Source organism: Opisthorchis viverrini (genome assembly GCF_000715545.1).
Source record: "Opisthorchis viverrini unplaced genomic scaffold opera_v5_305, whole genome shotgun sequence".
NCBI lineage: Eukaryota > Metazoa > Platyhelminthes > Trematoda > Opisthorchiida > Opisthorchiidae > Opisthorchis > Opisthorchis viverrini.
The window spans coordinates 20,202-44,974 of NW_008751956.1; the positions used below are offsets into that span (position 1 = coordinate 20,202).

Consider the following 24,773-nt stretch of genomic DNA (forward strand, 5'->3'; position numbering starts at 1 on the left):
TCGCTGCGGAGCCAGTTGTCGGAAAAGACCAACTGGACAGTTACAGAGTATTGGAGAGGGAAGCAAGACTCGCAGATGCATCTTGTTTATAAAAACTGAACATCCGTCTTCTTCTCGAATAGGTCTTCGGGAACTTTCCCGAATACTCATTGAGTATCATTCAAAAGTAGACGTGTGCTTCAAAGCAATTTTACAAATTCCCTAGTAAATCTCACTTTTCAGTAGCCGTATGAGAAAACCGCATACTACTCGCATGGCTCATCAGTAGCACCCACCGCTACACTGATATCTTCGTCCATTGCAAATTTTGTTAACAAGATAGGGCACGAGGCATGTCGGAGCTGGATCCAAATACTGGCGACAGGGATGGTCCATGTTACTTTGAGAAGGAAGGTTGTTCACCTACTTGTCCAGTAGGTTATCTTCTGAGATCCTCACAGTCAAGTAACCGAGACTAACCAAACCCAGTTGCCTCACATAGTCCGTCTATGTTTCACAAACTCAGGCTCAAAATGCTGGACGTAACTCACAATCTCATCTTGAAGTCCTTCTCAGCTGGATTTAACATTCCCCTTGAGATCTGTTGTGGACCACAGTCTCCCTAATGCCTTCTTATTACCGTGAACCCCGGCCTGGTTAGCCGCTTGATCGCCTGGTTCGTTTGGCCAAACCATAAAAAGTCAATGGACGTGCGAACCGACCGATCTATTGATCACTGTCGCGTACAAGCGGGTCAAAGAAGTGATACTAGGAATACAACTCATCTGTCAAGGGCGAGTGAAGAACAATCAATGAAACCTATCTCAACGAACAACATTGGCTGTTATGTAGTCCCCTTACGTTCGCAGCTGGTTCTCCTAATAAGACCAAAAAGTGTCTTCAGCAAGCTTAGAAATACTCTCGCCATCTCCTTTTGAGTCTTCGAGTCTCCGAAACGCACACAAAATTCAAACGCATTCTTGATAGCACCGCAACCTTCGGTAACTTCGATCTCTCTGAGTACCAGCGCATTTTCGACGTACTGTATGAAAAAATCGTTCAGACGTAACACCCTTTCGGTGCCCAGCTGCCATGCCACCCGAAGGAAGCACGAGGGCTGGGATACTGCCAGGTTGCCCAAGCCTAGACAGGGGAAGTCGAGTGGCGAAGGTCGGATTCGAACCACGGATCATCCGGTCTGTAAATTCGCGCCCCATAACCACTTGGGCCATCTCGCCCCCTGTATACGAGACTACAGTTTCTAGTTGGGTATATACATTTCAGGATCCGCCCTACTTCACGTTTTCGACTGTTTTGCTAATTCCACTATGAATTTCTATCTCAGGGGGTATAAGGTGTAGCGACCCAGTCACCCACATACTTGACTGATCAACTCACAGTCGCTCACTGGATCGCGAGGCTTGCCTTTTTTTCATACTCACAACACGTCGCACTAAGCTGACTCATTGGACATCGATTGTCTGCACCGCCTAGTCAGCGTAGCAACCACTCATGTGCCGACGCACCCACGTATACGCACAGGGACGTACATAAAGGCAAACCGAACCCAGTCAGGACACAGACTCGCGCAGGGAGCAGGACGTCAACCTCTCCCCAAGTCCACGGACAATCATGGAACACGTGTAGCAGCCATACTGTGAAGAAAACACGTTCCCACCGTCCGGACTTTCACCAAGGCACTGTCACATACGATAAGTTCCCTTTTTGACTTGCTCCCATCCTCGCACGGTATTTATTTTCATACGTGTCGCAACCATACAAAAACTTCTATTAGTGCACATTCACCTTCTGATTTGTATTATGGTTACCACTACCTGTGCACTAATAAAGGTACTTTCTAGCCCGAACTGAGACACTGATCACCGAAACTATCACTAGCATAGAGAAGTATAATTTCAACACAAGTTTTATGGATGGAAACTCTAGATATTCAGCAACCACGCACAAGAGATGGCTCAGTAGTTTGAGCGCGAATTCACTGACCGGAAGGTCCGTAGTTCGAATCCGACATCTGCCTCTCGACTTCCCCTGTCTAGGCTTGGGCGACCTGGCAGTATCCCGGCTCTCGTGCTTCATCTGGGTTGCATGGCAGATGGGCACCGAAAGGGTGTTACAGCTAAACGAATCAAAAACGCGCATCGTTGATCATCATCATCAGCTGTAATAACCGCGTACTTGTCGTACAGGGATTTTAGCTGCCGCAGCTTCGTTCACCGATGATTCGGGGAGGTGGGGTAGGTAGCTGCGCATCGCATGCGGGAGCTGATAAATTAGTGTATAAATACAGCACTGTAGGTGAAGTATTAAGAGGGTGAATTGAGAAGGGAGCTATGCACTGAAGACAATAGCTTGGATGCACGAGCGCCATTGAGGGCGCGACTGGGCCATGTCTGACAAACTCTCTAGCCATTGACTTCGCCCATCTTGGGGTCCTCATTCAAGAAGACGGCAATGACCAGCGGAGCTGAGTTTGCTGGCTCTGGTTTTTATACTTCGCTGCCAAGTTATTGTTTGACCGCCTCTGGCTCTCTTCCACCCTTCAAGTGGTTGTGCGAAAAGAGCTCTTCGAGGAAGTCGGTCGACTGGCATACGCAGCACGTGACCGAGCCATCGCAACCTATGCAGCGCGATCAGTTCATCTATCGCGGGTGAGTTATTTCTACCGAACCGAATACCACGAACTTTAGCATTGCGTCATCGATGGAAGTGTACAGGCTAGAGGGCACGACCAACCTCCCCCACCTCACGCGGTTTCCTTCACACCTCCCCGAATAGGAAGAGAAAAGTGGAGGCTATTCACAATTGATCACATTCAAGAAACTAGCACAAAGTATGCTCTGACACACCTAAAAAGACACACAGTGAGAAGTACAGAAGTTCCCGAGGGTGAGCGGGGAATGGAAATCACAGTTGATGAATGCGACGACATAAATGACGGCGGCGAGAAATGAGGTGCGCACAGCTATCGAAATAAAAATATCAATAATATGATAGAGACAGAATGAATGCGTCAGTGATTCTTGGAAAGATCTAGGCTTGGGGATGAAAGTAGCGTGTGGAGGGCTGCGGGATGGGGGGAAGTTGAACGGCCAGATGGTAGAAAAATACATCAAAATAGAACAGGTGTGTGCTGTCCCCTCACAAAGTGAGAAGGAAAAGAGTTGGAAAGAAGGCGCTACGTATAAAAATAACAGCACTGTGCAAAATGATCGGTTAGAATTCTAAGGCAGGGGGCAGGGCGACGGACGGCAGGGGAATTCGAAGTGGAGGGGTGAAACACGTCGAAGCCGTTGATTCAGAGAACAGACCACAAAGGAAAGAAAAAGCGTAATCTTTAATGTGACAAAATCAGACGAATCACGAGGAACAAAGGTGTGGTGGTGGTGGATCACAGAATGGCGCAAATTAAAAAATAAAACAGGTAGAACCGGAACTGTGGATCGAATTGGTTTTGTATGCATGTGTATGTGGGTGGATGTGTGAAAAACGGCAAATGCGAAATCGTTGTCACCGCAACAAAATAAACACAAGAGAAAATAGTGAAAATTCAACAATGAAGGATCTTCGTACGCTTTTGGTCTCCATTTGCAAGACCGCACAACAGGCAAGTACGGAAAACTCGGGGATTGGGCGAAAGCGTCCTGGTCGACTTCCTTCCATGTGACGATCATGACGATGAGATCAAGTCCTCTGTTGAGAGAAGTGAAGACACATCAAGAGCTGCATTCAAGTGTAAAAATCGATGCAGACCGAAACCACATGAGTTTTGATCATAGAGACACATCTGTAGGTAAGGTATTACGTTAGTAAAATCTTAAAGCGTTTTATGAAGGCTTGATCTCGAGGATAGACTTTTCTATCTATGCATCAAGCACCTGTCATGCCTCCCCTGAGAACCCAGGAGAAGAATGCTCTAATTTATAGAGGGGTGCAGGATTTCAATACCCCGTAACGCGACGGTTATTATTCGGTCGCTGCAGGCGGGTTTGATTGCATCTATTTTCGAAGCACAAACTATATGGCTGTCTCTATTTCGAGTTGGAGTGGAATCAAACGCAGCCGATGCATTTTATGCTACTGATATTTTGTGAGTAGTCCATTTCAAGTGTTGTTAGCAGGTCGCGATTGGATGACGTAATGACACGTAAATGTGTTATCTCACCTGCCTACGCAAATCCAGATGCACAGGCATAGGAAGTAATATTTTACGTCCTACGAGTGACAAACAAAGCAAGAAACTCGAGAAACGGGGGTGGTGCACTCATGAAGGAAGTATTTGCTTACAGCAAGCGCATGCAACCGCGTGTTGCAGGACGTCAGGAAGTAAACGCGGGGCTGGATGAGGACGTAAGGGGAGCAGTGTGGAATGTGAGCGGAGGCGGAGATGGTAAAGATGCGGCGTCCGTAGTAACAGTGTTGGAGATATTGACGGGTGCTGATCGGATCATTGCGTTTCGTCGGGGTTTCCGAGCACCGCGAGTCAAACGCGGGTATGACGTGGAATCGTGAGTCCCACGGTCACTTGGGGCAACCGGTGAGTTGAGTTGCTGGCTAAAGCCAGCTTTGAAGTGTTTCAATTGATCCAGATTCCCAAGCTGACCCTGTAAAGAAGTTTTGGAAAAAAATATGGACAACGTCAATGTGGGGAAACAAAGAGCATCTGCCGTTCTTGAATGACCTGGAAATACAACCAACCATCTTTGGAACTGGAACTCCTAACCAAAACTGACGGTTGACGATAATCAAGTAGACCGAAAGGACCGCAAAAGCAGGCCTCTCTGTAGCCAGACCGAAAGCCAATTTCAGCTGAAATCGTGTGGCATTCAGGTCCGGGCTTGATGGACCCAATGCCTTAGGGTCGATTCTTGTTTTACTACTAAAAACACATAAGTAGTTAAAATTTCACGCGGAATATTCCGCAAGAGGCTGGGCTGCACGGCACCGTTAGCTCTCACACATGTGAGGCGAAAACCCGTTACAGAGTCTCAATGTACCACTAAAGCTATCAGATAACTCCCTATAGAGAGTCCTCCTCCAAAGGAGATGAAAGCAAATCAGCGTAACAAGTTTAACGCGCTCGCATTTCCATTCAACTCAGCACCGGCCTCACAGATAGGCCAGAAACTCTCTCACCGAGTTACAGAATAACTGTGCACAATAAGCACGATAAAGTTGAGCCTCTCGTTACCATTACAGTAATTTTCAAATGAGCTAGTGTTTGCCAACTGTGTGCAATTTGGTGTGCTAAGCACGATAAGTTGAGCCTCTCGTTACAATCACAGTAATTTTCAAATGAGCTAGTGTTTGCCAACTGTGTGCAATTTGGTGTGCTAGCAGAACACAAAGTTTGTGAAAACCGAGGCACAAGCCCCAAAAGAGGGCGAAACCAATTGTGAGATGGCTCATGTGGTTTGAGCGCGAATTTACCGACCGGAAGGTCGGTGGTTCGAACCCGACCTCTGTCTGTCGACTTGCCCTGTTTAGACTTGAGTAACCTGGCGGTAGCCAAGCCCTCATGCTTCCTTCAAGTGGCATGGCATCTAGGCACCGAGTGGGTGTTGCAGCTGAAAGAGTTGTAGTAGTATTTAAACTATTTGACATTACGAGTACTATTCAGGTTGGAAAATGAGATGATCTTTGCATTACAATTTCAGCTGGAAAGTATTACATGAGGTCTAATTGAGATTCAGTCAAGTGTCTCATTTTCAATGGGAAAGATTTTTTTAGACGTTGGAGTACAGAATTCCTCTCTAAGGATTTATTTTCAGATATGTCGCAGTGTCATCGTAACCACAGCTTGTAATCACGAAAATTTTGTTGTAGGAGTTGTCTACTTTCGGCTGAAAACTTTTCAGTAACCTTATGAATAGTCTGTTATGTCGAGGAAACATGCTGCGATATCGAGAATATCGTACGAACTGACAAATTAGGCGGCAATACACCCAGGTGAAGAATATCATAAACGATGAATCAAGCTGAGTCTCCCGATAAAAACCAACGTAGTTTCCAAATGAATGTGGTTCGTAAAGTTAGAATTCAAGTAAAATGTTAGGTTGACGGGGACTCGGGGAGTGCGTCTGTTTGGTGAGCTCCAAGAAGGACGAAACCAGTCGTGGGCTGTCCAAGATTTTCCAGCAACCTTATGGGTCGTGTTCCCTGATTTCCAGCAACTTATGGGTCGTGTTCCCTGAAGAAACCGCACCACGATATCCCGAATAGCTTATCATCTGAAACACGAAGAGGCTTTCATGCAGAACATCATAAACAAGAGCCTTTCGTAAGCCCCAAACGAGTGTACATCTTTAGAAGAACATAGCTAACTAACTGGATTTCTGACTTTCGAGCATTAGTCGAAGGGATTTTCCAAGGGTACAAAGCTACTGTCTCGTTTAATTTCGACAGATTGGTTCATTTGGAACCACATATGATGTGCATTTCAGCTATTTCAGCAAACAACAAATGTCCGTCACTATTGTCTCGTAATAAAACGAGCACTTTGACTCGACTACTAAGTGGGTTCGGGCAAACAAAGTCTCAATATTGTCGCCGGACTGGATAGCTCCACTCACCCGTCGCTGATGCACACGTAAATGCCGTGTGATCATATCCCGTCGGCATGCTGAGTAGGAGCATAACGGACACCGATATGGTCTGTGTCCAGTATGCGTGCGTTGATGTGTGGACAAATGATCCGATCGACTGAAAGCCTGTCCACAGGCCGTGCACTCAAACGGCCGGTGACCTGTGTGGACGTGAGCGTGTCGGACTAGCATATCAGAACGGTTGAACTGTCGGGAACATATTGGGCAAATGTGAAGCCCACCACTGCTGGAACCGCGTCCACGAGCTGCTGTAGACCGATGGGGGGCGGTGAGTGTTCGAACAGTCAGCACATTAGGATCGTCCTTAGCACCTGTTGCTGTATTGCTGTTGTTCGTGCTGACAGGGCTGGAGTATCCGTGACTGTTTGGACGACTAGGTCTGGGAATTCGCTGAAGGCGACCGCGTTTGAACAACAGATGAGAATTCGCACTTCTGTTATTGACAGGCAAGAAATCACAACCGACTGGGTTGACATTCTTGGTTCCCGGAACATTCTGGTCAACCGTCGCTCTGTCCGATTCACCGTCCCTCGGCGCTGTAGGATTCTGAATGGTTGAAAGAGGTTTCAGAAACGATAAGGGCCCATCTCCAGGAGTTCCTGAAGCCCAGTGGGCTAAAATGAAAGAAAAAAAGATACATGGACATTCCTTATTTGTGGAAGCAGTAATTCCTCGGTGGAAATCTGATTTGTTGCATAGAAATGTCGGCTGCGGAAGTCAAGTTGGAAGCGACTGCATTCATTAGCTTTTTTAGAGAACATACACAGTAAATAACCGATAATTTCATAAATCCACGAATGAGACAGACAAAAGTTTGACGTGCCGGATTTACACAATGGTGGTTTGTTCCTTGAGCAACGAAGAATCGTAAACTAGCAACGAACATGCTCACGAACCAGATTAAAACTGTGCACAAAATGCCGTTGGGAACACTATGTTGTCCTTGAATTCTAGCGTACCTCCATGATGGAGGTAGTGGAATTCGGAACATTAAAAACTCAATCCGTCAACAGATGGCTTCGAACGTGAACACGGTCAACGACATTTATTGAAGGTAATGTGTCAGAGAGGCGCGACGTGCTGTTATAAACAACTTCAGGTGATGATCAACAAAAGTGAGGTGAAAACGCACATCGCCAAGAGAAGTTACAACTGAAACGCATTTTGCTGCACCTATATAACCCATTCAGCCGTATCAAAATGCAGCAAACTTGTAGTGAAATGATTTACAGGCAAGTCCCAGGTAGTTAGACGTATTCGCCTGAGCAGCAGTTAAGGGTTACCGATCTCAGCTGGTTGCCGCAAGTACAAAGTATGCTCGACCAATGTCCACGCATGCCTACACTCTGAACCTGTTCAACTGAAAGGCTCACATGGAACATACCATTAAGCAGCGACACGAGATCCGCGCCTTCCCAGCCAGGGTTCACATGATTCTATCCCCCCATCGTTGGAAGCCCTACAAGGAACAGCAGGCAACCGATCTCAGCAAGAGTTTGCTTGGGTTAGATGAATTTTCCAAAATCCGGTCCTGTTGATAGCATCCAATTGAAAAATGAGATTTTGAAGGTACATGGCTCTTGAGTGTTTGTCCTAGAGACACAGGTCTCTTCAAAACAGGCCCTCAACTATCCCTTTCCTTTGAAATACGCATTAAACCTTTGTTCCTCCATGGTGTGGGGGGGACCAGTGGATGACGAACACGTTTACTGGCCGAAAAGTCCGTCGTTCGAATCCGGCCCCTGCGTCTCGACTGCTCCTGTTCTAGGCTTGAACAACCCGACAGTATCTGAACCCACGCGCTTGCTCCGAGTGGAATGGCAGCTAGGCTGTTTATTACACTAACACTGGGCCCGCGGTCGAGTCATCCGATGTGATTTGCCACTTGTGCTCACACGGATATCGCGGTTCCTTACTGCGCCGATTACTAAATGTCACAAGTATCGATCAAGCATATCATTTCGGTCCGAGGCGAGATGAGCCAAGTGATTAGAGCGCGAATTTGCTGACTCAAAGGTCCTTGGTTCAAACCCGAACTCTGCCTGTCGACTTCCCTTGTCTAGGCTCGAGCAACCTGATAGTATCCCAGTCCTCGTGCAGCTTTCGGATGGCATGGCAGTTAGGCACCAAAAGGGTATTGCAACTAAACGATTTTGATTTTTTTTCTTTCATTTTAGTCTCAACAAAACTATGTGATCTTGAAGATATTGTAGTGGGTGTACCACAGATGAATTGAATATGACAAGCTGTCGTGGTATATTGAGAAACTTCTTAGTGCGGTGGAGCACAAACAACGGAGTGGAAACAGCACCTTGCACCCAGGGTGCATCTGGACCGGCTTTCGCAAGAGTAATGTGTCAGAACGACTGTGCGCATACACACAAACTCAATTTTGCACAACTCGCCGATACCTGAGCTGGTCCGGACTCAATGACTCACAGCACATTCAAAAGCAGGTATGATCTGGTCACCAGTTTGGAACCGGCTGGTATGTCCGATCACGTCAGACACGGTGACCACGTCAGCTGTTGACGCCGATAACATGGTCATGCTAACGCGCCCCCAATGTGTTCGTACGTCGTCATCAATAACACACCAGCGTTGGACAGCGATGTTCCACTGCCGTACATGAGCCACACACACCGACTACCACTGAAATGACGGTCAGGTGACTGCAATAATGCATAATGGTTAGGACATTGACAGTTCTGTCAAATGCTACGCTTATCTTCTAGTTCCGGGATTAAGAGTCCTAATCATGTCCGAATCCTCGTTCCCCTCCACATATCCACCACGAGAAGCTACTTCCAAAGATAACCACTAAGGGCGCTGGATAACCTGTAGAATGTCTCCTGTCGACCTATCCGGTGGGACAGCACATGTGCAGCAGGGTGAATCGGCGAAAATACATTGCGACCGATCTCTTTCACTCTTCCTCAGCACTCTATTTCCAGGCCATTCAATGACCGGTTTTCTGTACACCTCACCTGAACGCGTGTCAGTCAGGTACATAAGGGAGTGAGTATCATAGCTCATATTCGCATCCCAGACCCCGCTACTCCGCTTGTATTCCAGCATTCAGCGACGCGAACTCTTGAGCAACTAGCTCCCCTTTGTGATAGATTATTAATATTTTTTAGTGAAACATCACATGTAGAGGCCAGTAGGGAGAGGCTGTGTGGAGTTCGAACCCGGGTCGCTGAAGATGTAGCCCATGGTTTCATTCACCTGGCTACCCCGGCGTTGCACAAGCCTCCCGCAGATGGACTAAAAGCCAGTTCAAGAAAGACACCTTCCTCTCCATTGCGGAAGGGAAACAAAGAAATCGGTTTCCTGGTGGCTCTGCGGGTTTTATGTTGCTCACGATTCGATAAATGCGTACCGAATCGAATCCGAATTCTATGGGTATGAGTTCAACGTCTTCCAATGTAGATCAGAAGATGGGATGCCCGTTTGGTAAGCGAGGGGTCGCGTGATCAACTACTCTCATTGGCCCGTGATTGCTCTTTTCTAAACCGACCTCGGTCATACATGCTGAGTATGGCAAACGGGTCCATGTTGTGTGCGTCACACGGTGAACGGGCTAGAATGTACAGGTTACGTCGGCTGAATTATTTTCAAAGCTGGTAGTTGAGGTCCGATACTAGTGACTTCGAAAAGTTCACATTCCATTGCAATAATAATTCCTGAGATCCACCTGGAAGCGGCTATTCATACTTTTGAAAAAAAAACAGGCACACGACCGGATGTAAGCAGCTTCGTTGGTTTGATGAAAGCCGTCCACTTGCGACGGGTACACAAAGCAGGTGCTGTATCACATGACTACTCAACGTCTATGAACCAATGGGAGTTGAATCTCGATTAGTCACGGAAGGACTAGGAACTTCCGCTACGCGGCAAGAGGATCTCACATGGGTCCCAGATAGGAGGGAGTGATGACCCCAGACTGTCTAGTTTGATCATTGATGCTTTCATTTCAAGTTGCTATTTCACGGCATGTACCTCAGACCTACGCCAGCAAAGGTTTGGGACGGAAAACAATGCTATTTTTCGTGCGGTTCCTGGAGTGCGCACTCCATGATCACATCGATGACAAGATTGAAAAAAATGGAGGGAAGGGGCGGCGCTGAGGAACTGCACTAGTTGTGAGGGTGCTTTTGGATACTGCATGTTGATCGGGTGGCTTTGCGATCACAATGCAATAGCTCCTGGTATTCTGAAAGTTCATTGTAGGTCCGAACCTGGTCAGAACTATTGGAATTAAGGGGCACGAGAAGGTCCACAAACTTAAAGGGTATTTCCTTCTGGCACGGATCGTTCGGAGGCCTCTTCAATGTGGAGGAAAACGGCGATTACTAGAGGGCGGTGGTGCTACTCAAGCAATTGATGTGACCTAAGGAATTAGTTGATGCAGTTCGAAATCTTGCTAGGTCCTCTCGGACTTGTGCCTTATCTACTGAGGTTCAGCGTCGCAATATTGGTGAAATCAGTAGCCGTGCAAGAACAGGCGTCAGCCAGTATTCAGAACAGTCAGTTCGGGTTTTGAACATGACTACGATCAACGATTGGCTCCAGCAGTTTGGAACGAGTTGTTGTTCCCAAATACGTGGGGACAACGTTTTCAAAGTGGAACACAAAGCTCGGAAGATCGACAGTTCTGGAAAGGACGGCAAATCAACCGTCGGAAATCGATGAATGAGATTGCCTGCGCGCAGCAGTACTAGGATACCAGGTTATCGGAGCTCATACTGAGATAGATTCACAGAATTCACAACACACCAATGGGAACGCTCGATTCATATCTTCCGCGCTGCGAAAATGACCAATGAGACAATCGTACACGTGTGAAATAGTGCAGTTCCTTGGACTAAAAAGTCCTGTTCCAAGAGAAGAGGCCTATCGACACGATGAGTTCGGATTATAGCACTCCAGCGACTATTCTTGTGAAAACGTAGAGAAACGAATAAAACGATGATGGATCGTTCCGGTCCCTCGTGTGCAAACTTCAGCTCGTTTGGGTCCTGCGGAGAAGCCAGTGCTGAAGGATAAAGATGTTTTTAAAAGATGGATTCCCATTGATTTTGAGGTGTGGCTTCCCATAGCCAGTTGGACAAACATGGCAAACACTGTATGAATACACCTGATTGATGGTACACCCGTCGGTCACCTGTAGAAATAAGCAAAAGTATTCCTTACAATATATTAGGTCCTTCACTATTCAAACATCTGTCAGATGTCTTTGCAATTTGTCTAGCGTATACTACTCAGTGTCCAGACAAAAGCTTCAAATCTGTTGAAGTGGTTCGGCTTTCGCTGAGATGAAACTCTTCTGTCCGACAAAAAACTGGTGGTTCTACCGAAAACGCAACGATAATTTAAATGTCCGTATCGGCAATGCGATCTACATCCGAGGGGTGGGAACAGTGAGGACAACGGTGAGGCTTGGAACAAGCAGGTTTTATTGGTTAATTAATTAGGATAGACTGATCGAACAGGAATAAATTCAATTTGAAAACCTACCAAAATTTTCAACTAGGCGAGAAAAGTATTCATCTGTTTCCCTAGATCCGGCGTTGGATTTTGTGACATGCATATCTGTATCACTTGAAGGTCGTTCGACCCAACCTCGTGAAGACAACGTTGCGGTGACGCCGACTTGACTGTCCTTAGAGGTGCTCGTGGACAGATGAAGTGGCGACGGAGGTGGAAAGACAAACGCCTGTGAGGAAGGAATGTTTCCAGCCTGGAACTGCGCCCCGGCAAGCAACGAATTTCGAAACGCCTCGGAGAGATGTCCGAAGTTTGGAGTGGCAACTATCGGGCTCGGACAAGCTGTGGCGGAAACTGCGGTTTGAATGGACGGCGCAGAAGCATGTCGCGGCGAGAAAACGGTACCACCGGAAGCTACAGCACCGGTAAAGTCGGGCCCTGGGTCTGAGCTGCTGGATGGTCGGTGGAAGGTGGGCATGGATGCGACCAGCGGACTGTTCTGTGGAGTCGATAGGTGCTTCAGACCGGGTACGAATAATTCTCTATTTTGCTGTGGCATGGTGGTGGCAGTGCAGTAAGCTCGACTCGAAGATGAAGTCACATAACCTACTTTGGGTCTGTTGGGCGATTGCAGTGAAGTGGCAGTGCCTTTGAATCCGCGCGGCAGTGGCGTCACTCGTTCCGGACTAATAGGTGCAGACAGTGACTTCGTGGTCGTTTCTTTGTCCGCCGAGTCCGTTGTGAATGGACCAGCTGTGATGTTGGTCCAAGAAGGAGAATTGAAGCTGAATATGGATCGCTCTTCAGGACGCGAGTTCTTGGAGGTGGTAGACCCAGCAGTTAGAGAATCGTTCACATTCGTGTTCGGCGGAGTTGTAAGTAACTGTGGTAAGGATACAATAGAAACCGTATTCAAGACAAATAACACAGCGACCTGGTACAAGTGCAGCCATAGTATCTATCTATTTTCAGTCAGAAAGTGTCACGTCTGCAAGCTGCTTTACAGAGATAATCATAAATAATACTAGTAAGAGGGTATAAATGGGAACAATATCAGTATAAAGTCGTCTGTTGTGTAGACGGACAGCTTTTCTAGTTTCCTGGTTGGAAGGAAAGGGGAAAAATTTCAGGGTTTCCCATTTGGATAACGGAATGGTAAAGTAACGAAGTGAAGTAGTGTAATGGGACGAAATACACTACTCATAAGGTTGTTGAATACTCTTCGACAGCCCACGACCGGTTTCGCCCTACTTGGGGCTGATCAGGTAGGCACAGTCCCCGAGGTTCCTCCAACTTCGTGTTCTACTTGAATCTAAATTGCATGAAGTTAGCGAAAACCAATTAGGTCGTGACGGGGGACTCATTTGGAGCCCAGCTGAATCTCTCGTTTATGGTGTTTTTGAGTCTGTGATTTGGCTCCCCCATAGTCCTTCAAGTATGCTCAATACACTGTTAAACCGCCTGACTGGAAACTGTGCTTCAAATGGCGGTAATAGGTACCTGATTGTCAAGTGCTCACTCTGAGAGGTCGGACAGTAAGTGATAAAGTAATTCAATCTTCTCCAAGTTAATACTTTCAAAAAAAGTGGCTTCAGTTGGGGCAGGGTCACCGCTGTATACTCAGGGGACACCCTGAACCAATGTTCTGAAAAACCCACCTAGTGAGGTGACACCTATCAACGTGAGATCACTTTGATGAAAAACGGTTGTTAAAAAAGCTTCATGTTGTGATCACTGTGAGTACAGTTCGTCCTTCACCGGTTGGTTGGGTCATACGGAAGCCATCCACGCAAAACATCCTCCCATATCTGAACGGGTAATGCCATTACATCCAGAGACATCGATATTTAAGGATATTGATTTATGAGCATGATGAAATAGCTGAAACAATCGTAGGTTGATATTCACCTGAATAATATGCAGCATACAGTCAACCTAGAGATTCTATCAGGAATATGTGCAAATTGCTGTTCAAGTCAAAGATCGATCGCCTCACCTGATTGGAACTAAACAGGGCTAAACCGATTGTCTGTGGATTCTGAGCAATTATCGCATACTAGATACGACAGTGTTTATTTGTACTTATACGCTTCCTGGTCATGCCTCTGATCTGCATCAAACCGTGATGCAACGCAAAGGGTCCCAACTCAGCTGCATGTGGGCTTGACTGCCTCCTGATAGCTTAGTTTCAACAGTCCATCCTACGTCAAGCGGGAGGTGCTTGCCTCCAGAGTTAGGTTCTTGTAAAATTTCATCGGTTGGTCCAACTTCGTGTTCTACTTGAATCTAAATTGCATGAAGTTAGCGAAAACCAATTAGGTCGTGACGGGGGACTCATTTGGAGCCCAGCTGAATCTCTCGTTTATGGTGTTTTTGAGTCTGTGATTTGGCTCCCCCATAGTCCTTCAAGTATGCTCAATACACTGTTAAACCGCCTGACTGGAAACTGTGCTTCAAATGGCGGTAATAGGTACCTGATTGTCAAGTGCTCACTCTGAGAGGTCGGACAGTAAGTGATAAAGTAATTCAATCTTCTCCAAGTTAATACTTTCAAAAAAAGTGGCTTCAGTTGGGGCAGGGTCACCGCTGTATACTCAGGGGACACCCTGAACCAATGTTCTGAAAAACCCACCTAGTGAGGTGACACCTATCAACGTGAGATCACTTTGATGAAAAACGGTTGTTAAAAAAGCTTCATGTTGTGATCACTGTGAGTACAGTTCGTCCTTCACCGGTTGGTTGGGTCATACGGAAGCCATCCACGCAAAACATCCTCCCATATCTGAACGGGTAATGCCATTACATCCAGAGACATCGATATTTAAGGATATTGATTTATGAGCATGATGAAATAGCTGAAACAATCGTAGGTTGATATTCACCTGAATAATATGCAGCATACAGTCAACCTAGAGATTCTATCAGGAATATGTGCAAATTGCTGTTCAAGTCAAAGATCGATCGCCTCACCTGATTGGAACTAAACAGGGCTAAACCGATTGTCTGTGGATTCTGAGCAATTATCGCATACTAGATACGACAGTGTTTATTTGTACTTATACGCTTCCTGGTCATGCCTCTGATCTGCATCAAACCGTGATGCAACGCAAAGGGTCCCAACTCAGCTGCATGTGGGCTTGACTGCCTCCTGATAGCTTAGTTTCAACAGTCCATCCTACGTCAAGCGGGAGGTGCTTGCCTCCAGAGTTAGGTTCTTGTAAAATTTCATCGGTTGGACTTGGTCGTACTGGGGTTTAGTCTCCAGTCCTGCGACACCCTTGACGTATGGATGAATGTGTTTGCACCTGCGTGATGTGTGCTTCGAGGAAAAAACACTAGTCCTGAGCGGAACAACAGTGAGCAAGCCGTCGCCATAGGTAGCGGGCGGAACATTGACAGTAGGTTCTCGTAAAACGGAATCGCCTTTGTGCACGGATGGAAAACAACGCCTCAGTATAAAAATACGGAAACAGGATGTCTTGTGACATAAACCGTCATCTATAGACGTTTTTTCGACAATTTCTTATACAAAGTTGGGTTTACTGAATTTGGTGTCTGTGTGCACGTACGACGTGTCGGTAGCACACAACGCACCACGATCATACGATAATGACGTTCAAAAAAGACGCGCGTTGCATTTCGGAAAAAAGCAGTACGATGGATGGATAGATTGTACCCGTTCCAGAACAGTTCATGCACGTCAGGGTTAGAACCTTCAAACTCCAGGCCGAACCGGATATCATACTGTTATATCTACTGATTCGTCGACCTGTGGTATCTGCTGCTGACCCGCTCCAGTGCCTAGTGTCGGAGAGAAAAGACTCACAGAAGGGAACACAACCGCTATATTCCGAACAAACGAGCGCGAGAGCAGAAGTTACAACGGCTTGACGCTATTTAAAGGGGGCTTTCTGACATTCATCCAGGCTGTCTGATAGGCGCTAGTGAACACCCGCCACATCGATCATGCCTCTAAGAAATGCCTGAACGCCGATCATATTCGGTCGTGCTTCTGTGCCGCGCATGGACACTCATCGGCTTTTGCTGTATTGACGGAGTGATTGACTGGTCTGGATGCTTGCGGGCTTTCCTGTTGAGTTTTTGGTGGAGCAGTAAGTTCCGGGCGTTCTGAGGTTGCTTTCAGGAATCTGATTTTCCTGATACATACAAACCGTACTTGTAGAGAAGCTGCTGACGAATTTACTTAAAAAGAGTGACATCTCATTCAACCAATTTCTTTATTTGCCGTGTTCGGTTGTATAGACACCTTTGGTTCTCCTAGACTGATGACTCTGAAAACTGTTGAAGAATCTACCTGTTGTATCGTGCAACGCGCATGCTGCATCGCGAATCATAAGGTCAATCTGTTTGTCCTAAAAGTTCACGGGGGTCTCTGTGATTAATATACGGTGAAAAGTTCGGGGCACGCTTGTCAAGGTAGGTAGGGGAAGGCATCGACCACATATTAAGTTGACAAGGAAACGATGACCGATTTATTGCCCTGTTCCGCGACTGACTACAAACCGATAGGTCCATCACACAATGCCGAAAACACGTTCCAAGCGTCAAACGGCAAACTACAAGCCTCGCGAGTCGAAGGAAGTCAGTCGATGCATCGACAGCTTCCGAACTACGAGGAACCAAGGCTAACCCAACTCGCTCTGAGCATCATTCACTAGGAGGAAGTTGTCTCAGGCCGATAATATCCCCCCCGGACGCTAGTGCGACCAGAAACACGTGGGCAATCTTCCGATTTCAAGTGGGCCTCTTTCGTGCCAGTGTGTGGCCAGAGTCCCTTTTAGGATGCTGTTATCGGAAGGCTGAGAAACGCAGTATGGGCTGGCACCCAGGTGGTAAATTGTTTCCTTGCATATTCCGTTTGGCTTGGTTCCGACGAACCAGGATGAGAGGGAAGTTCGATAGGATTGATTAAAAAACAAGATTGAGTCTGGCAGAGGCAGCAATGATGTTACCAGAGATTGGTCGGCAATTGCTGGCGAAGAATTTTGAAAGCTATCACAGATGTTTCGCGATTGGTTACAATCTGCCACGAACGTATCACAATCGGGAAAACTGATTTCAATGAGGGAATAGAGTGTTCCTTCCCGAAAGTGCCTTCTCTTATGGGATATAATTGTGTGGGAATTGGCAACCAGCGCCATAATATTTAGAGAAAGTGAACCTGAAATCCTCACCCAATTAAATCATAATGACAAAAATAGTAATAAGAATAATTTCATAAAGCAAACTACTCACAAGGTTGCTGAAAATCCGTCGACAGCCTACGACCCGTTTCGCCCTTCCTGGGGCTTATCAGGTAGGCGCAGTCCCCGAGTTTCCGTCAACCTTATGTTCTACTTGAATAAGAATAGTTTAACTGTAACACCCTTTGGGTGTCTAGCTGCCACAACACCTGAAAGTAGAACGATGACTGAGATACTGTCGGGTTGCCCATGCCTAAACAGCGGAACAGTCGAGAAATCGGGGTTGGATTCGAGCCATGTAACTTGAGGTAAGTAAGTTCGCCCCTTAACCCTTGAGCTATCCTGAGTTTCTTCACCTAGTTAGAGTGTGCCGGAAGACCGCTTCAGCGGAACCTCCAACCCAGAGCACTCATGTATGGGAGACCTAGAGTAGGTTATCGTTCCTACTTGGATTCAGAAGAGATGCAGACCGCCGCGATAGGTTGGCCAAACTCGACGGCGAAATCGCAACCCCCGTGGAATCGGACTCGAGGCACCAGCGGAGCAGGCTGCACAAAAGTTGAAATCCACGCTTCTCTCCACTCCAAATTAAATCGCAAGAGCGTCAGAAGTGCGCTGCTCCCAAGGAAAACATCGTTCCACATTTGCCCAGCATAATTCGTTTACTATCAATCAATCAATCAATCAATCAATCAATCAATCAATCAATCAATCAATCAATCAATCAATCAATCAATCAATCAATCAATCAATCAATCAATCAATAGAAAATTAGTGTGACCCACACACAGAGAGTTCGGTACATTTATCCACCGCACGCATGGTTGGACAAGAGCCATCGGAATTTCCCGGGCCATAGGGGCAATAGAATAAATGAACAACAACAAAATCTGGTAATCAATACATTAGAAGCCTTCTAATAATAGTATGTCGATGTGCGTCCAGGGTTAGTGTCGACAGACAGCCATCATGTGGCGCAGTGGACTGTGGACGCAGAAGCGACAACATGTGCACTTTGTGGTCACGTTCGAAGGGAGATTGGGTCAACTGGTAGCGATGAGTTACTCATCGAGATGATTTTAGTTGTTTTTTATGACAGAAAATGGACCGCGTCAGTAGGTGTAAACGTGTCCGAGACCGACAAAGAAAGCGTGGAATACAGACAGACTACGGGCGTTGTTTTTCATGAGTTCGAGGGATAGATAGCATGGTGAAAGGGTCAGGGTGTGAAGCGCAAACGCAGATCAGTAATCTCCTAAAGCTATTAGCCAGGAATATGTGTACTAATTTAAAAGGAGCACAATGGTGGTAACCCGGCAATATGGAGCTGTTGCTGGTTCCTTCATCCCAAGTTGTAGTTTCACTGAATTCCAACCGTACTGAAGTATCTTCCGGTGTTGTTGGGATCTACAGCAATGTCCTTTGAGCGTCCAGACAATATCAACGTTCAACAACCCTTAATCCGTTAGAAGAAGGTGTGACGGACCAGCTCTAGACCTTAGGCGTATGAGTGTTGTGGACAACAAGCGTCCTTGAGAGTCCGGTCGATACAGCACTCCAGGGATAACTCGAAATAGCACGAAATTACTGACCGGAAGGTCCGTGGTACGAACCCGACCTTTGCGTCTCAACTTCTCCTGTCTAGGCTTGGGCAACCTGACAGAATTCAAGCCGTCACGCTTCCTTCGAGTGGCATGGCAGTTAGACACCGAAGGGGTGTTACAGCTGAGCGGTAGTTTCCATTTCGAGGAGGTATTGAGCACGTATCCTAAGCGAAGTCAACTTTAGTCAAAAGAAGCTTGCTGTTGTAGTATGAGGCCATATCGACAGTGGTTTTGAGGCTAACTGTTCAACGTGGCAGTCAATTCGACTTAGTGAGATGGAAGGTCAGTTAGATGTTGGTCGAACCGGAAACTGTCTCCCTTCCGAGTCTTCAAAGAAATAGGCAGGATAAAAAAAGACAACAAGACCACTCACACTAGGAACCGTGGTGTGCTTCGGATCCAATCGTATCACCTCTTCGGTTGTAGTCCGATCCATACCAGATTTCGAATGGTCCACAAACATGTTAGAGCCTAGACCAGAATGGTAACGAATGCACGTCTCGTTAGTGGGTTCGAGACGTTTACCGGCTTCGACAGTCTTGTTGCCATCCGGTAAGTAGAGGCCGGTTTCCACAGATTCTCGGGACAACACGTGAGACGAAGGGCTAGCTAACTTTACACTGCTCATCACACGCTTGGATTTCGAGCCTGGAGAGTAAGTGAAGACGAAGGAAAGTTGACGTGAAGAAAACACAATAACATTAACCAAAACATTGTAACTGTGAAAGTCTGTTTAACAAATACCACCGTATTATAAAGATATTTCGTTCAACTGTACCTACCCTCAGGAAATAGCATTGTTCCTACTAATTCGAACAGCAACGATCTAATTGGATAACTAATCACTATGCAAAAACAAGAACAAAATAGTGCTTGTTGCATCAACATTGGCATGACATCAGTGTCCAACACCGACGTTTCGCTGTAGTTCAACCATGATCTACTTAAAAGCCTTATGGTGAAGAAAAGAATAAAGGTGGACGGGGGAGGGAGTTGGTGGTACCTTATACAATCAATCCGGAGTGTCTACACCTTCAGACACTCATTTTGGCAATCTGGATAGAAACTGACAACAAGAACGCCACTCACATCGGCTGGCAGCCATATCTTGCAGCGTCTCCAACCAGATGCAGCGGGGATCACGCGTTCCTCTATGTGTGTTAAGCTACGCAGCTGGTTTTACTCAAAGGCTTTCAAACGGCACCGCAAATGTGGAATCTCCACGGCTAGCTATCAAGAAAATTCGATCGACGTGGCTGGTTAGTACACTAGCTGTGTTTATAGGATAAACTCTGTGAAGCAGTAGTCAACAAACGGATCTGGGTCAACGGCGTGACACCACAGTTATACAGTGGTATCTCCTCTTAAAGAGTAGAACCGTCAGTTAACGTTATATGAAAGGTATCCAATTTGGTTAGTATCCTCGAAGGAGGTTGTGATAGAAAGGTGATGCGTTGCTTAAAAATTGCCCCTTGATGGATGTCTTTCCTCTTGGGAAGGCCATATTCGACCGATGAGTTATACTCGTAAAGTACGGATGATGTTCACATCACGTTCATGTGCCATAAATGGAGACAAGACTGGATCCGACATGGAAAGATTTTCATCAGAAACGTTACGGAAACCGAACACCAAAAGCGCATGTGCACGGGAACTAATACTCATCACAAAAAACTAGGACCGATGGAAACAGCTAATCCAAACGGAAGAGGCATTTACCTCCAGTTTTTGAAAAAAAAACAATTACAACAGAGTCGAGACCGGAGAGGTACATTTGAACGACGGTAATGAGCGGGATTCATCTGACAAAACGCTGAGGTTGGGCTGTGGAACTATTCCCATGGAAAGCACGTCACTCCCTGGTCAGAGAACGACCCCTCCGGAAAGAATTCACCTGATTGAAGACTTTTACTTCTCTATCAGGGCACGATTGCGCGGTATGGATGAAACGACCAAAAATTTAAGGCTTTAAGTATTTCTTATTATGGTAGAGAGATCAGTTCCCAAGAGTCACTTCATATGGCAGAGGAAACCGGGAAGTATCACGTTCTCGGGTGTACTGGTTCTTGACGACTGATTGAAGTTACTTCTCTATCAGGGCACGATTGCGCGGTATGGATGAAACGACCAAAAATTTAAGGCTTTAAGTATTTCTTATTATGGTAGAGAGATCAGTTCCCAAGAGTCACTTCATATGGCAGAGGAAACCGGGAAGTATCACGTTCTCGGGTGTACTGGTTCTTGACGATGTTACTAGGAAGTCGAGGTTTCCGATACGGAACTTTGAGTCACGTGTGGGTTTGACGATCCCGAGTATCAAAAGTATACGGTGAGTAAAGCTATACAGCAAACCTCAATTAGCCGCGTCAACAAGTGCACAAAGTTTGCCACTGTCCGGCAAGATGGTACATTCCGTAGGTGCGCAAACCACATAATAACGAGCGAATGTTGGCCCGGTAGTGTGGGTTGCGGTCGTCCCATCCAAAGCCAGTCACGTGATTCCGATCGGCAGTGCGATCATACGAGAATCACGGCAAAACACAACGGGGTATGAGAACGCGTGGGCGAACAGGTCAGCGGCGCATATTCATGCGCCTGGTGATAACGATGTCGGACCGGACAGTGAATGGCGACTTCAGATGAGCGAAACAAGTGGAGATCAAAAGTACATGGGCAGAGTAAACAAATGAATGGAAGGGGACTCATCATAATGTCAAGTTAGATTCGATATGGGGAACGGAGATGAACAATGAATGAAAACGCAAAATGCACTCACTCGAAATGTCCCACGAGCCACTGAGCAATACACCAGGAGAGGCGATGGAGCTTGGGTTGGTGACTAGGTCAGCGCTTGTACGGCGGCTGGATATGGCTCCATCGATGGAATCGAATATCAAGTTGCTATCCAGTGGTGTCAATTTGATCCTACTGCTGTCCAGCTTACACTCGGACTGAGTTCGAAGCAGTTTTGATGAAGTGTTGAATTCCGTGGTGGTATCCTGACAGCTCGCGTCATCCCCTCCTCCGCCGTTTGATACACACTGGCCAGGGGAGAAAACAAATACTGGGGTGGTAAACCAATGAGCAATCGAACGAAAACAAACTGTGGAAAAAACGACTGCTGATATACAACATAACGCCTTCGTTCGTGTGTAGCTGACGGCCATGAAGACTCTTCGACACCCCACTGCCCGTTTAGCCAGACAGTCGTCAGGCCGGCAGTGTCCCATTGCGGCTCAAATGATAGGGCACAAGAAAGCAATGATCGATGAGGACGCTTGAGTGAAAAAAACTCGTCTGGTAGCCTCACTCAGTGAACGTATTCAAGATACGTTAACCTAAAGACGTCAAACAACAAAAGACCATTATTCTGGGTTGTGCGATTCGCCTTCCAGGATGGGGACCGCGTGATTCCCACTGCGCCTGGTTGGAGCCGCTGCAACCTATGACTTATAATCGATGTCAGAGGCGACCTCGTTTTCAGTTTCTACCAGATTGCCTGAATGAGTGTCTGGAGGTGTACGCACCTCGGAGGGATTGTGGTAGGATAACATGAAGTCCGTTCCCACCAACTTTTATTCTTTACCTCACAATAGGTCCTTCGAATAGATCATGATTGTACGGCATCGAAGCATCAGTGTTACACACCGATGCTGTGCTTTCGATGACGATAATCATCATCATCATCATTATCAGCTGTATTAACCGCCTACTTGTCGTACAGTGGTTGTAGCTGCCACAGTTTCGTTCACCGATGATTTGGGGAGGTGGAGTAGGTAGCTGTGCATTGGAGGCGGGAGCTGATAAGTCGGTGTGTAAATACAGCACTGTCAAGTGGGGGGATTAGGAAGAGAGCTATGCAATAAAGGAAATAGCTTGGATGCGCCAGCCTCATTGAGGGCGAGACCGGGCCATGTCTGACAATGTCTCTAACCATTGATGTGGCCCGTCTCGGGGTCCCCATCCAGGAAGATGGCAATGATCAGCGCAGCTGACTGCATTAGGTTCCCAAGAAGGCGAAAAGGTGAAGTTAAAAAAAAACAGAAAATGTCTGATTCCGAAGAGGCTGTAAAAGATGATATTCCTCTTCCCGGCACAAAGTTGGCAAGTGGACCCAATCGTAAGAACATCTTTATTTCTGAAACAGGAGAAGGCAGCTGATTTGCAGGCATTCGAGGATAGTCGCAGCCGGAAGTTCAAGCCAATGAGAAATATACTGATTTGCAAATCAATTTGCCTTTCACGAGACCCCACTGAATCGCTCGTTTATGATATTCTTTTGTTCGTTTATGATATTCGAAGAGTTTTCAGCAACCTTGTGCGTAGTTTCCTTCATGAGAAAAATTCAAACCAATGACTATTCGCTCACCCACCCTGACCGCACGAGGGTTGATATAAAAAGTCAATCAGTGAACTATGAATTTCCGATCACTACCGGGACCAGTCGGACCTGGGTTTGGTGTGCTTGAGAGGACATTGTCCTTGAGAGGACTGTTCAACGACCACACCGTGCGAAATAGCGCGTAAACTACGAAAAAATAATCGTGATTGTGGCATTGCGTCTCCCTCTGATAGGCCTTGTTTCAAGGCCGATTTGATCACTTGGGTATGGTTCGGAAATGGAATTAGCTCATTCAATCAACGACTTCTTCAAACGAAGCCTCCAGAGTATCTTTTCTGAAGCAACAGGTACACTAACTTTTACGACGATGAACCCGGACCTCATTCTGGGTTTGTAACAAGCTACGATGTGTCTGCAAACACAAAATACTTCTAAGAAGACCGCAGTTACATTCCGAGTTGCCCACCAGCACTCCGATGCCGGTGTGCCTGCCGCTGTCAAACGGAATCAAGTAGGTCAGGGTTGAACACCACCGATCTGCACAAGTGCATATACACGGTGTCATCCTTCAAATGTGTACTTTTATGTCTGCTGTTCCCCTCCCCCTTATGCGAGCCGTCATCTACCTACCGTTATCCCTTACATCCACACACTCGCAGACAACGCCAACATGCACTTCTCGTAGTTCTACTCCATTCAGCGCTCCGCTTCATCGCCAATGTGCGACGGCATCCTGTCTTGTCCTACTCAGCCAAGTGTATCCACTCGAAATACCTCCTTGTGTACACCTCGCTTCGTGATTCGACTCTAGACATAAGATCTACTGTCGTTTCCCACTACTCGTCATCAATCCTTATCGGACTGTCCTCTGTTGACAACTCAATCCGGTCCTCACAGAGAGGGTTGACATCGTCGAGACATCTGAGTGGTTCGAAATCGACCAGTCACCAATCGTTCAGCTGTAGCCTAGCTGCCATGCCACCCGAAGGAAGCATGAGGGCTGGGATACTGCCTGGTTGCCCAAGTCTAGGCAGAGGTGGGTTTCGAACCGCGGACCTTCCGATCAGTAAATTCGCGCTCTCACCACTGTAGCCATCTCGAAATCGACACGGGTCTCTCGACTGCTCCTCTGTTTTGGCTTGACCAACCAACCTAGCAGTATCTCAGGCATCGTGCTAGGAGCTGGAGTAGTGCTATACCTGAACAACTTCCTCTGCAATTTACATATGCAGAATAGAAAAAAACAAGCTAACTGGTTGAGTCGGCGTTCAGGTAGCTAAGCTGGGCAGTTTGATTTCAAACGTTTCATCACCAATTGAGGCAAAATCATCATTGCGTTAATAGGTTACGTAGTGGACCGCAGCGATGGGTCGGTTGTTGCATAACGACTGAGTTACGGAGCACAACAAAACCAACGTGGGATACAAATCAAAGGAAAGAGACTTTCTCGTGAAAAATATTTGCTGAGAGCTCGTATAAAAACTTTGATCTGGTCGGCTAGGATACTGGACTGGGAGGTGTGGCTGGAAAA

General features: G+C 46.7%; 1 protein-coding gene across 1 annotated transcript in view; it reads right to left on the bottom strand.

The window, feature by feature from the left end:
• Positions 1–2,797: 2,797 nt before the first annotated feature.
• Positions 2,798–24,773, bottom strand: part of T265_09709 (hypothetical protein) — a gene marked incomplete at both ends in the record, with an annotated part of 90,253 nt that continues 68,277 nt past the window's right edge. Inside the window, 6 exons of the mRNA XM_009175869.1 lie at positions 2,798–3,690; positions 4,285–4,601; positions 6,570–7,216; positions 12,123–12,975; positions 19,274–19,548; positions 21,677–21,941. Coding sequence (XP_009174133.1) covers positions 4,317–4,601; positions 6,570–7,216; positions 12,123–12,975; positions 19,274–19,548; positions 21,677–21,941 — 2,325 coding nt within the window. The remainder of the gene's footprint in view (positions 3,691–4,284; positions 4,602–6,569; positions 7,217–12,122; positions 12,976–19,273; positions 19,549–21,676; positions 21,942–24,773) is intronic.